Raw genomic sequence first — 12,235 nt, forward strand, 5'->3', positions numbered from 1 at the left:
TAACAATATTTCTTCACACTTTCTGAAGCACTTTCTTTCTCTTTCCCTTTCTATCTCTCCAGTTCCAGAGACCTAATGACTTCTCACCCCCTTTTCGCTTCGGGACAGTGCCCAATGGCAGCACAGAGAGGAATATTCGCAATAACTACGCAGAAATGCATGCCTACATGGGAAAGTTCAACCAGAGGGATGTGGATGATGCGTTGCTCTCCCTGAAAACAGGGTAAGAACTGCTTCCAAGCTCAGAGTCCGTGGTATGTTTCTTACATTATTAAACGTACATTGAATCAGATGTACTATGTTGGGGTGCCACACAAAGTTACAGCAAGGAATACTTCACTTGCTCTTCATGGATTTCCAAGTTAAATTTGACAGTATAATTCAGGCCAGTGCACAAGGATTCCTATGCTTTTTTTGCTTCTATGTATATGTTTTACAATTTGCATCAATGTAACCATGAAACAAGAATTTGAATAGATATAAAAGTAGAAGCTAAGAGTCGATGATAAGGTTCATGTGTTACACATCAAATAAAGACCTGTTGAACAAGAGGTGAAAATGATGGTTCTGGTATCTCATAGACAAGGGAGAAATAAAACAAAAAAGGGTAAACATTTTTAGACAACAAACAATAAGAATATGTTGACTGATCTCTCATTCTGTTTTTGTTGTTGTTATTCTTTGATCCAGCTCTATACTCTAGGAAATATTTGTTCATTAAAAGGAGCTCATGATCTGCAAATGTGTTGGCTTGCGTAATCCCAGCCACATTGATCTCTTTACTCATTTGGCCTCCTGAAACCACAGCTGTCGAATAAGACAGACAGTTGAGCATTATAGATGTTGGGGTTTGGGGGGGGCCAAGGGGTCCTGTAGCTAATTTCCTGTATTGTATGATAACTAGCAATAGTTGGACCTTCTGGTGGCTTCAGTTCTGGAAGAGCCACCAGATGCATGGTTACCTAAATACTGTTATTTAAGTATTTCGGTATGTTATAATATGACTCTCTCTTTTTTTAAATTTATCTTTATTGTTGAAAATAATACAAATGTATCCTTTTCCCCCCATTAACCCCTTCTAGCCCACCCTCACCTGCCCCCTGCCCCAGGCCTTCACCACACTATTGTCTGTGTCCATGGGTTATGCATATATGCATATAAGTTCTTTGGTTAAGCTCTTCCCACCCACTCATACCCACCTTCAAATGACTCTATCTTATCACCATAAAGTCACAGCAGATTTTAGAAGATGGGATTTGAGCTTGGGGATAGGACTGGGTTGATTGGTCTGGCCCTTGGTACACAACAGTTATTAATCATATCAAAGCTTTCTATAGGATCCTCATGGGCCTTTTTAAATATGATGCAAGGGTTATCACACCAGAAAGGGCTTATTTTTTCCTGAGGGGTAATAAAGCTATCTTTACTTACATAAGTATAGGATAATGGATGCTTTTCTTGAAGACCTCTCTATTATCCATATGGTTATGTCTGAATTTCTTCCTCTACCTTTTATGTGCTTGAATGTTGCTTTCAAATATTGATTTATGCCTTCCCGCTCTTACTCCTAGTCTACTCACTTTCCTACATATTCCCTTCTTGCAAAATACAATATGAAGGGGTAGGTAAAAGTAGGTTTATAGTTATGAGTATACAAAATACAGAGTTTATTCTTGTATTATTTGTTTATTCTTGTATTATTTACCATACAAACAACTGCAAACCTACTTTTTTCCGCCCCTGTAAAAGGAGGTTCTTATATATGCTTAGGAATTCGAGAGATCTGAGTTCTCTATGTTGCAATCTCTTGTTAGTTTCACACATTTGCTCTTAATACAAGCCTGTGCTGCCACCACCCCAACTATTCCTTTTTCCTTGTGCGGCAAAGCAGAATATTGAGACCTTTCTGACCACAAAAATAGCACTGCACATCTATTGAAATACATACACCTACACTTATCCCCACTCTGGACTGTAATGAACTGGAAAATGAAAAATGTTATATAAATCTAACCCATGCTATTTGTTGTTATCATTGTGATGGTTACTTTTCATTATTTCTGTTATTATTTTTATTGATTCCTTTTTACTTCCTCTCCCTTTCAGACGCAGCTTATGAGTTGGCTTCAGGCCAAACCTACATTCTCATCATTCCCAGTAGGAGGGAAAGAACTCCTCCTTTCAACTTGAAATCACATAAAGAATAACCTGGGATAGATTCTGGCTGAGTTCCAACTTGAGCCTTTCTTTGAACCAATTCTCCCCACAGTTTTCTGGAGCCCTACTGCTTTATGTTAATGTCCCCATAGGTAGTTCTGTACTAAAATTCCTCCACTATATTGGATTTCTTTGTTTCTTTCTTGCACAGGAAACTGGATGCCTTCATCTATGATGCAGCAGTGCTCAACTACATGGCAGGCAGAGATGAAGGCTGCAAGCTGGTGACCATTGGCAGCGGGAAGGTCTTTGCTTCCACTGGGTATGGCATTGCCATCCAAAAAGATTCTGGGTGGAAACGCCAGGTGGACCTTGCTATCCTGCAACTCTTTGGAGATGGTAAGTTAACAAAAGGAAAGTGCCTTCTTAGCCTCTTCTGATGGCCAGTCCAAAACATCAATCTGATTTCTCCATTCTGCTAATCCCTGCATCTCCAGGAAAGCATGTCACAATACACTATGAGATTTGGGGGTTTGTATTAGTTTCCTAAGGCTGCCATAACAAAGAACCACAGAGTGGCTTAAACAACAGAAATATATTGACCTATAGTGCCGGAGGCCAGAAGTTCAGGATGAAAGTGTTCGTTGGTTTCTTCTGAGGGCTGCCAGGGAGAATTTTTGCATTTCTGCTGTCAAGTTCTGGTGGCTTTTCCCTTTGTGCATGTTTTTTCCTTTATATGCATGTGTCCAATTTCCCCCTTTTGTCAGAGCATTAGTTACATTAGATTAGGGGCCCACTCTATTCCAGAATGACTTCATTTTAACTAATTACATCTGCAATGACCCTGTTTCCAAATAAAGTTCACATCCCAAGGTACTAGGGTTAGGACTTCAACATGTGAATTCAGGAGACACAATTCAAACTATGACAGGGTGAAAGACAGGACATAAGATTAAAGTAGTTGATCAAGGAGGTATGTTTTGGAATTGCAGGCTATGATCAAACCTCCAGGGAGTAAGAGAGGCTGATATAAGATGTTCCAAACAATCATCTCACATGTGGGCAAAGTGGATGGAATTTTGGAAAGTCTCTGCTCTGTATGTACCCAGAGAAAGGGTAGAGAAATCAACTTGTGTCCATCTACTCATTCTTCCCTTTCTCCCATCATGTTCTTTCAGCTGGAAGAGGTAGGAGGCAGACACCATAAGGTATTCCCCAGTGCCATTCCAGCAGCAGACTGAGCAGCCAACTTGCTTTGAAAAAAATTGCATCTCCTATTTCATTATAGCATGTTTTCTGCATCCCTTTTCACTTTATTGTCCAAAGTACCTCCTCCTCCTGTTGGTCTCAGAGAAGCTAATCCAGTTACGGTTGAGCAACTTGACTCTATACTTGGCCCCACGGGCCATCAGCAAAGCAGTTCTCTAAATTATGTGTGCAGAATCGTTGCTGTTAGGGATGAGATAAGAGGAAGAAGAGCACAGCTGGATTTTCAGACTCAGGTGAAGTGGTTGCTCCACTAGTTAGGAGAATCACAGTTTGGTCAAAGAAATGAATATAAGATGATTTGATTGATGTTGGAAAGAGGAGGGATGACAGCTGGGCTGTTAACTGGACATTTTGGTGTGAGAGCTTCTCTGATTTTAGTAATAATAGAGATCTACCTCTGAGGAAGAACAGCAATAAATCTGATTTGAAAAAGTGACCAAAGCTTTAGTCAGACTGCACAAAGTTCAGATTTTTAGCCAAACCAGAACTATTGGAACAGGCAATTCCCTTCATGAAATTTTCAGAATGTTGCTCATCTAGAATTAGATGCATTCCAGGGCACGTGGTTTCTTTCATTTCCCTTTTGTTTAGGTTCTCTACATTTCTGAGTCCTAGTATGTAGTGAAATGGATAAAGATTATTGAAACCAGACATGAATTGAGTCCATCAAAGCTCCTTTAAGCAGAGTTAAAAGGAGGCAGGTCTGAATTTGGTGGTCTCATTTTATTCAAGCTCACTTCCCTTTACTCTTAATGTTTGTATTTTCCTTGGCAACAAAAGACCAGTAAGTCTGAGGGTCCCTAGGGAATCAGTCAATCTCTCTGCTAATCTCTGTCTTTCCTCTCTTAACGCAATTGCTTTGCACATTTGTTTAAGAGCAATTTTCTGAATCACTTGTTTGATGATGTTATTCCTCACTGTCTACAAAATAAAGTTCCAAATGCTTAGTCTGATGCACAAGCCCTCAGCAATCCTGCACCAACCTTTTTTATTCAGCTTTCTTTGCCTACTTGTACTCTGTTTGAACTGTTCCGCATGCCTTTCCCTAAACAAGCCTTCAATTTTCCACCTTTCTTCCATTGATCCTGTTATTTCTGCTGCCTGGAGTTCATTTTCATACAATATACATTAAAATACACCCACTCACCATGCCCACCTCCAAGTCTTATCTCTCTCATGAACACCTACTGGCCACTCACCCACAAAATTACTTGCACTAATTTGAACTCTTGTTACTTGCATACAGTTTATCATATTGATTATGTATATACTAATTTACACTGGATAGATAATGGAGAGCAGTTAATGTCTCATATATTTGTATTTTCTGCAGTACCTTTATTAAGTTTTCAATGAATACTTGTTGAATACAATGAATACTTATTGAATATAATAGTATTAATAAAATTACTGTTAACTCTCTATTAATTTTTCTTTATGTCTCCCTGTCTCTTTCTCTCTCATGTTTTTCTCTCTCTCTTCCCCAACACCCCTCTTTCTTCCTTGTTTTTACTCTTCTGCTCTTTTCTCTTTACCTATTCTTCCTGCCCTGTTTCCAGGGGAGATGGAGGAGCTGGAAGCTCTCTGGCTCACTGGCATTTGCCACAATGAGAAGAACGAGGTCATGAGCAGCCAGTTGGACATTGATAACATGGCAGGAGTCTTCTACATGTTGGGAGCAGCCATGGCTCTCAGCCTTATCACCTTCATCTGTGAACACCTTTTCTATTGGCAGTTCCGGCACTGCTTTATGGGTGTCTGTTCCGGCAAGCCTGGCATGGTCTTCTCCATCAGCAGAGTAAGTGGGCTGATTTAGGTGCCTGGAGCCTATAAAAGACAGCTTAGTCTAGCATTGTGCAAAACCGAGAGACCCAGGAGGGCACTGACTCCAGCCTGTGCTCTTGAAGCAAGAAACCACATCATGTATGTTTCCCCAGTGGGGTTGCATGACATAATTTCCAGGGGCTTAAATAACAGGTGCTGCCCTAGCCGGCTTGGCTCAGTGGATAGAGCATCAGCCTGCGGACTGAAGGGTCCCAGGTTCGATTCCGGCCAAGGGCACATGCCTGGGTTATGGGCTTGATCCCCAGTGGGGGGCATGCAGGAGGCAGCTGATCAATGATTCTCTCTCATCGTGAATATTTCTCTCTCTCTCTTTCTCTCTCTCTCTTTCTCTCTCTCTCTTTCTCTCTCTCTCTCTCTCTCTCTCTCTCTCTCTCTCTTTCTCTCTCTCTCTCTCCTTCTCCCTTCCTTTCTGAAATCAATAAATACATTTTTTTAAAAAAACAGGTGCTGCTACTTTTTTTCCTTCCAGAAACAGCTTTCTGTGTAGGGTTTGGACATTTGGTTTTCAATGAGAACTGGCAGATCTATCAGAATAAAAAAGTTGGCCTTTTACCAAATGCCTTTCATCACCATTAGTTAATTCTGTATAGGCTGCCATAATAATTTAATCCTTTTTAAAAAATGATATTCCTATTCAGATAGAGAAATGTAATATGTCTCTCTTATTCTAACATACAAACGTATATTATTGTTTTATTGTTCCCCTCTGTGTTTTAACCATGTGTGAGTTATGGGGAGTTAAAGAACTTAACAGAACCTTCAGAAATAAGTCCTGACCCATAAGAAATTTACATTCCAGAAATGTCCTTAATTGGAGCAAAGTATAACTCTGAAGTTGCTCTTTATTTAGACTTCTATGTTTCTAGTCCAAACTAAGGATTTATAACATTTTTAATATGAACATGTCACAAGGAAGAGTAAGAAAAAAGGAGGAGGAAAGTGGACTTCTCATTAAATTGTTCCATCTTTTGATCGTTTTCCTGTAGTATTTCACTGATAGAGAACAATTTCCTCTCGGCTATTAGTTGATTCAGGCTATTCAGTAACATTGGACCAGGATGACAGAACTTGTGGCCCATGAGTCATGTTGATTCCTTGTGTGGCCCTTCCCTAAGGTCCTAGAGAGGGTGATGGCAGAAACAATCAGAGCTGGTGACCTGGAATAGAAACCCCATTCATAGCCCTTCTACATAATCAATGCCTCTGTCCAGGAAAAATGCTTGGCATTTTCTCCTGGCCATGATTAAGAATGGTTAGAAAGGAGGCCTGACAAAGAAAGTAGAGTAACCTTACCTTGATCTATGTTGCTGTGTCCTCTGGGACAGTGAGGCTCAGCTCATCTAAACCTTTCTTCTTTGCTATTTAGTTATCATCCTCCTTCCTAACCTCCTCTCCTCCCATCTCCATCCATTGGGACAACTTCCCTTTTCAAATTATCCCCCTTCTTTTAAAGACACAATTCAAACAAGCTCCTCTTCAAATACATTCCCTTGCCAGGGAGAAAAGTTCCAAATTTGTCCACCTTTCAAGGCAGGGAGCAAGATATTAGCAGGAAGTTGGCTTGACTTTTAGACTTGAACCCAACCCATTCCTTCTCCTGGGTAGTGGTGTTTAAGGTCCTGCATACAGGGAGTTCTCAATCAATACTAATTTGCTGAGATATTAATTAATTATTTATAAGGTTGAATGAAAAAATATAAGAAGAAAAGCAGGAGCTAAAGAGAGAACAAATAAAAGAATTCAACAAGGAATAAATAATTTCCTATTTAGTAGTAGATCTCTGTCCCAATTCTTCCCTCCCATGGTGTGGGACACAGCAGGAGAAAAATCTGTCTTTGACCCAAGGGCTTCCTAATTCTCTCTTTGAATTTAGTTCATGCTTGGCTCAAGAAGAGAACTGCTTAGCTGTTATTTGGTGATCAAAATTCTAAAAGCTGCTCAAAATTTGTCAGAGCTGGAAAAGAAAGGCAATTGTGAGCTACCGAGCTCCCCTGTGCTTTCCTGCCAGCCAGTGTGGCCAGCCAGGGCAGAGCAGGCTCAACATCTGTGGAGCATTGCTACTGATTTCCAGAAGGCTGACAGTATTTTCTGCTATTGGCCAATACCATGCATCAGCTTTAAGATGTGAACCCTGGGCATAAAATGGAACATCAGTGCAAGTCACTGAGGAAGTCAGGACAAGAATGTCTTGTGATCTTATCCTATTTGCTCAAGTCACTTGTTGTAGTCGTGCACCCTCTCAGATAGTCAGCTAGGCCACGAGCTTAGCTCCTAATATGCTACCTCTAAATGCAGGGAGATAAATCGTGCAGGCTTCTAGCCACATCTTTTTACGAGTATATAAGGCTATTCGTTTCATATTTTCCCTGCCTTTTCTTATCATTAGGCAATTAATAGTGGGGGCGGGCGGATTCTTTACAGTCATGTTTTAGCCTCACTGGAGACCTAATCCTTCCCATCCTGCTTGTTCTGCAGGGTATCTACAGCTGCATCCATGGAGTGGCTATCGAGGAGCGTCAATCCGTGATGAATTCCCCCACCGCGACCATGAATAACACCCACTCCAACATCCTGCGCCTGCTTCGCACGGCCAAGAACATGGCCAACCTGTCCGGGGTGAACGGCTCCCCGCAGAGCGCCCTGGACTTCATCCGCCGCGAATCCTCTGTCTACGACATCTCCGAGCACCGCCGCAGCTTCACGCATTCCGACTGCAAGTCCTACAACAACCCGCCCTGCGAGGAGAACCTCTTCAGCGACTACATTAGCGAGGTGGAGAGGACTTTCGGCAACCTGCAGCTGAAGGACAGCAACGTGTACCAAGACCACTATCACCACCACCACCGGCCCCACAGCATCGGCAGCACCAGCTCCATCGACGGGCTCTACGACTGTGACAACCCGCCCTTCACCGCCCAGCCGCGCTCCATCAGTAAGAAGCCCCTGGACATCGGCCTCCCCTCCTCCAAGCACAGCCAGCTCAGTGACCTGTACGGCAAGTTCTCCTTCAAGGGTGACCGCTACGGTGGCCACGACGACCTGATCCGCTCCGACGTGTCAGACATCTCCACCCACACCGTCACCTACGGCAACATCGAGGGCAACGCGGCCAAGAGGCGCAAGCAGCAGTACAAGGACAGCCTGAAGAAGCGGCCGGCCTCGGCCAAGTCCCGCCGGGAGTTCGACGAGATCGAGCTGGCCTACCGCCGCCGGCCGCCCCGCTCCCCGGACCACAAGCGCTACTTCAGGGACAAGGAAGGGCTACGGGACTTCTACCTGGACCAGTTCCGCACCAAGGAGAACTCGCCCCACTGGGAGCACGTGGACCTGACCGACATCTACAAGGAGCGGAGCGACTCGGTCAGCGGAGGCGGGCCCTGTACCAACAGGTCTCACCTCAAACACGGGGCCGGGGACAAACACGGCGTGGTCGGCGGGGGTCCCGGCGCCTTGGGAGAAGAACCTGACCAACGTGGAGTGGGAGGACCGCTCCGGGGGCAACTTCTGCCGCAGCTGCCCCTCGAAGCTGCACAACTACTCCTCGTCGGTGGGAGGGCAGAACTCGGGGCGGCAGGCGTGCATCCGCTGCGAGGCTTGCAAGAAAGCGGGCAACCTGTATGACATCAGCGAGGACAACTCCCTGCAGGAGCTGGACCAGCCGGCGGCCCCGGTGGCCGTGACGTCCAACGCCTCCACCACCAAGTACCCCCAGAGCCCCACCAACTCCAAGGCCCAGAAGAAGAACCGGAACAAGCTCCGCCGGCAGCACTCCTACGACACCTTCGTGGATCTGCAGAAGGAAGAAGCCGCCTTGGCCCCACGCAGTGTGAGCCTGAAAGACAAGGGCCGGTTCATGGATGGGAGTCCCTACGCCCACATGTTTGAGATGCCAGCTGGCGAGAGCACCTTTGCCAACAACAAGTCCTCAGTGCCCACTGCCGGACACCACCACAACAACCCCGGCGGCGGCTACATGCTCAGCAAGTCGCTCTACCCTGACCGGGTCACGCAAAACCCTTTCATCCCCACTTTTGGGGACGACCAGTGCTTGCTCCATGGCAGCAAATCCTACTTCTTCAGGCAGCCCTCGGTGCCAGGGGCGCCAAAAGCCAGGCCGGACTTCCGCGCCCTTGTCACCACCAAGCCAGTGGTCTCGGCCCTTCATGGGGCTGTGCCAGGCCGTTTCCAGAAAGACATCTGTATAGGGAACCAGTCCAACCCCTGTGTGCCTAACAACAAAAACCCCAGGGCTTTCAATGGCTCCAGCAATGGTCATGTTTATGAGAAACTTTCTAGTATTGAGTCTGATGTCTGAGTGAGGCTAAGAGAGAGGTTAAGGTGGGTATGGGAGGGTTGGGCTGTGGGCCTGCGGTGGTGGGCATGTCACGGAGGGTAATGGGGTGAACTTGGTTCCCATTTGCTCCTTTCTTGTTGTTTTAATTTATTTATGGGATCCTGGAGTTCTGATTTTTCGGAGGGCAACCCTGGTGACCAGCACCATCTCACCTCCCTTTCCAGTTCGCTCCTCCTTTCCCCATCTGTCAGTCATTCCTGTTCCCAAGAGAGGATGCAGTGGGTTCGCTCCGCAAGGGAGGCCAAAGTGGAGAAAGGAAGTGGCTGCTTGTGAGCTTCCTCCTAGCATGGAAGGACTCTGTCACCCACTTCGAGTGAAGCAAGGAGAAGCAAAAGGAGGCCACGGGAGCACAGGATAGCTCTTCCCAAACTGATCTTTATGTTTAGATGAGGCAGCAAAAGCATTCAAATAAGACCATTTAGCATATTTGCCTGTGAATGAAGAGAGGCTTTTGCTAAATTCTTGTGGTTTTGATGGCATCTGTTTAGGGATCATGTGCCAAGCAGAGGCGGGAAGGCCATGTGTGTTGGTATATAAGCCAAAATGTTTGCTTCAATTCCATGAGACTCATCAGTGGTGAACAAAGGTCATTGGTGGATGATGGAAAGTACATCATAGCAATCTTTCATGGTGCCTTAGAGGCAAGAGAGGGTGGACTGACTGCGTGTGCATGTGTGTGCAAATACACTTGCACATATGTGATCGGTACACACACAGAGTCTGGGGCCTATAAATGTAGAGAAGGCAACCAAGCCTCATGTTTCTTTCAATATTCCTCAGCAGTGTGCTTGTTTTGGCTTATATACAAACAGAGATGGTCATATGTTACCTGAATGTTGGCTGTCTCATCCCTTCACCCTTCCTGAATGAAGAGAATGGAAGTTCTTGTCAGAGAAGGTTCTGTGGTCTAGACAAAAAGGTGGTAAACAATCCTACAAGAGCAAAGTACAAAAGTGATTTCTCCAGCTGCCAATACTTTCAACTGGTTTTGGCCAAGAACTTTCCAGGAAGGCTAAAGGGAAGTAGAAGTAGCCATGATCCTCTAGAGAGCAAAAGATTCTATAAAGCTCTCTTGAGCTTTAGACCCTCAGCCGGTCAGGGTTTGGGGAGGAGCTAAGTAAGGCTTTGGAAAATAGGGGAGTAGTTTGTGATAGGGTAAGTGAGAGAGGGGGATGTTTTCAATGCTTTGATCCCTTCTTACTTAACCTGGAGCTAGGAGAGCAGGCTTGTTCCCTCAGAATCGATCACAACTGGTAGGTAATAGGTAAGAGGCATGAGCTCGCTCATGAGTATAACTCAGGAGGCATGGAGGGAAGGGAAGAGATTTGGAAGTGGGGAGGAGAGGGGTACACACCTACTAGCCATTGGGTCTGGCTCCCTGAGAATGTGACATTGAGCCCAATGTGAACACTCTCGGTAGAAGCCCTTCCACCTTCCTGCAACACCTCCTTTCTCTCCCAGAGTATACCATTCAAGAATAAAATATATACATGTAGAAAAATTCCAAGAATGAGGGTACTGGCAGATGTGATGCCCCTTTCACTGAAAGTCGGAAACTTGAGAAGGGAAACGAATATTTGTCACTGCCGGTCCTGAAACTCTGGGTCGGTTCCGCTGTCCTGCCACCCTCCCCTTACACAGGTGGCAGCCACAGAGCTCGGGTCTATTTGGAAGCTTGACTGCAGGACCTCCATGTTGCACACAGGACACACAAACCAGAAAGGTGCTCATCCTCCTCTGGAAGGAAGCTGCCATGTCTCTTCGAGTCACACCCTCCAGGGCTGCTCTTTGCCTTCTGTTTGCCCTGACTCACCACCCTTCCTCATTCCCCACCCTTGACTGCTATCCCCACCCTCATCCTTGATTTTTTACCTCAGTATCTTTCATTTTAAAGCCAACTGAAGGCCTTGTAAAGCTTTGTTTTCTTTCTAAAATGAACCTGGGGGCAAGGGGCTGAACCTCTCGCAAATTTGGAGAGAGGAGCACGGAGTGCTTTACTTTAGATTCAAGGAAAGACTTTGAGAGAGAGGACAGAGGGTGTGAGACGTCTCCAGGAGGAAGAAGGAGAAGGGCCATATAAACATTGCTTCACCCTGACTCTGTCCAAAGTCAGGGGCTCCTCCCTCACTCTTCCTCTTACCTCACCCCGTTCAAATAAAAAACCAAACCAACTAACCTAGCGAACAGCAATCTAGAACAAAGGGGGCTCTGTTGGTCTCCACTGGTGACAGAAATCAAGATGGTGTTTATTTCATATGTAAATATTTTGTTTTCTAATTAATTTTGTATAGATAAAGTGTTCTCTTGTGAGTATTCAGGGTGTTGGGCTGGAGGGGGTGGGGTGGGGCTGGGAATGAAGGGGGGAAAGTGTTCTGTTACGGGTTTTCATTTTCCATTGGGGAGAGTGTTTGTATGGCTTTTGCTTCAGGGTGTCTGGAAAAAAGTGAATGCGAGTGGAGGCCACTGCGGTGAGAAAGCCAGGGAGAGTCATTTGTGTCCATGTTTCCCCACCTCTCCGGTCTTATTGGTCTGTGAGAAGTGTTCATGCCCATCGGCCTGGGCTTACTTAGCACAGGGTCCAGTTTGGCTCTAAGCAAACCCCAGGTCCAG

At 45.2% G+C, this 12,235-nt stretch overlaps 1 protein-coding gene across 1 annotated transcript in view; it reads left to right on the forward strand.

Annotated features, from left to right (window-relative positions):
* GRIN2B (glutamate ionotropic receptor NMDA type subunit 2B) overlaps positions 1-11,937 on the forward strand; it is a 442,854-nt gene extending 430,917 nt beyond the window's left edge. Inside the window, 5 exon segments of the mRNA XM_070410657.1 lie at positions 63-223; positions 2,369-2,556; positions 4,986-5,224; positions 7,747-8,703; positions 8,705-11,937. Coding sequence (XP_070266758.1) covers positions 63-223; positions 2,369-2,556; positions 4,986-5,224; positions 7,747-8,703; positions 8,705-9,586 — 2,427 coding nt within the window. The 3' untranslated portion in view covers positions 9,587-11,937.
* The last annotated feature ends 298 nt before the right edge of the window (positions 11,938-12,235 follow it).

The sequence above is a fragment of the Myotis yumanensis genome, unplaced genomic scaffold (assembly GCF_028538775.1).
Source record: "Myotis yumanensis isolate MYYU_CA2020_CCGP unplaced genomic scaffold, mMyoYum1.0.hap1 SCAF_3, whole genome shotgun sequence".
NCBI lineage: Eukaryota > Metazoa > Chordata > Mammalia > Chiroptera > Vespertilionidae > Myotis > Myotis yumanensis.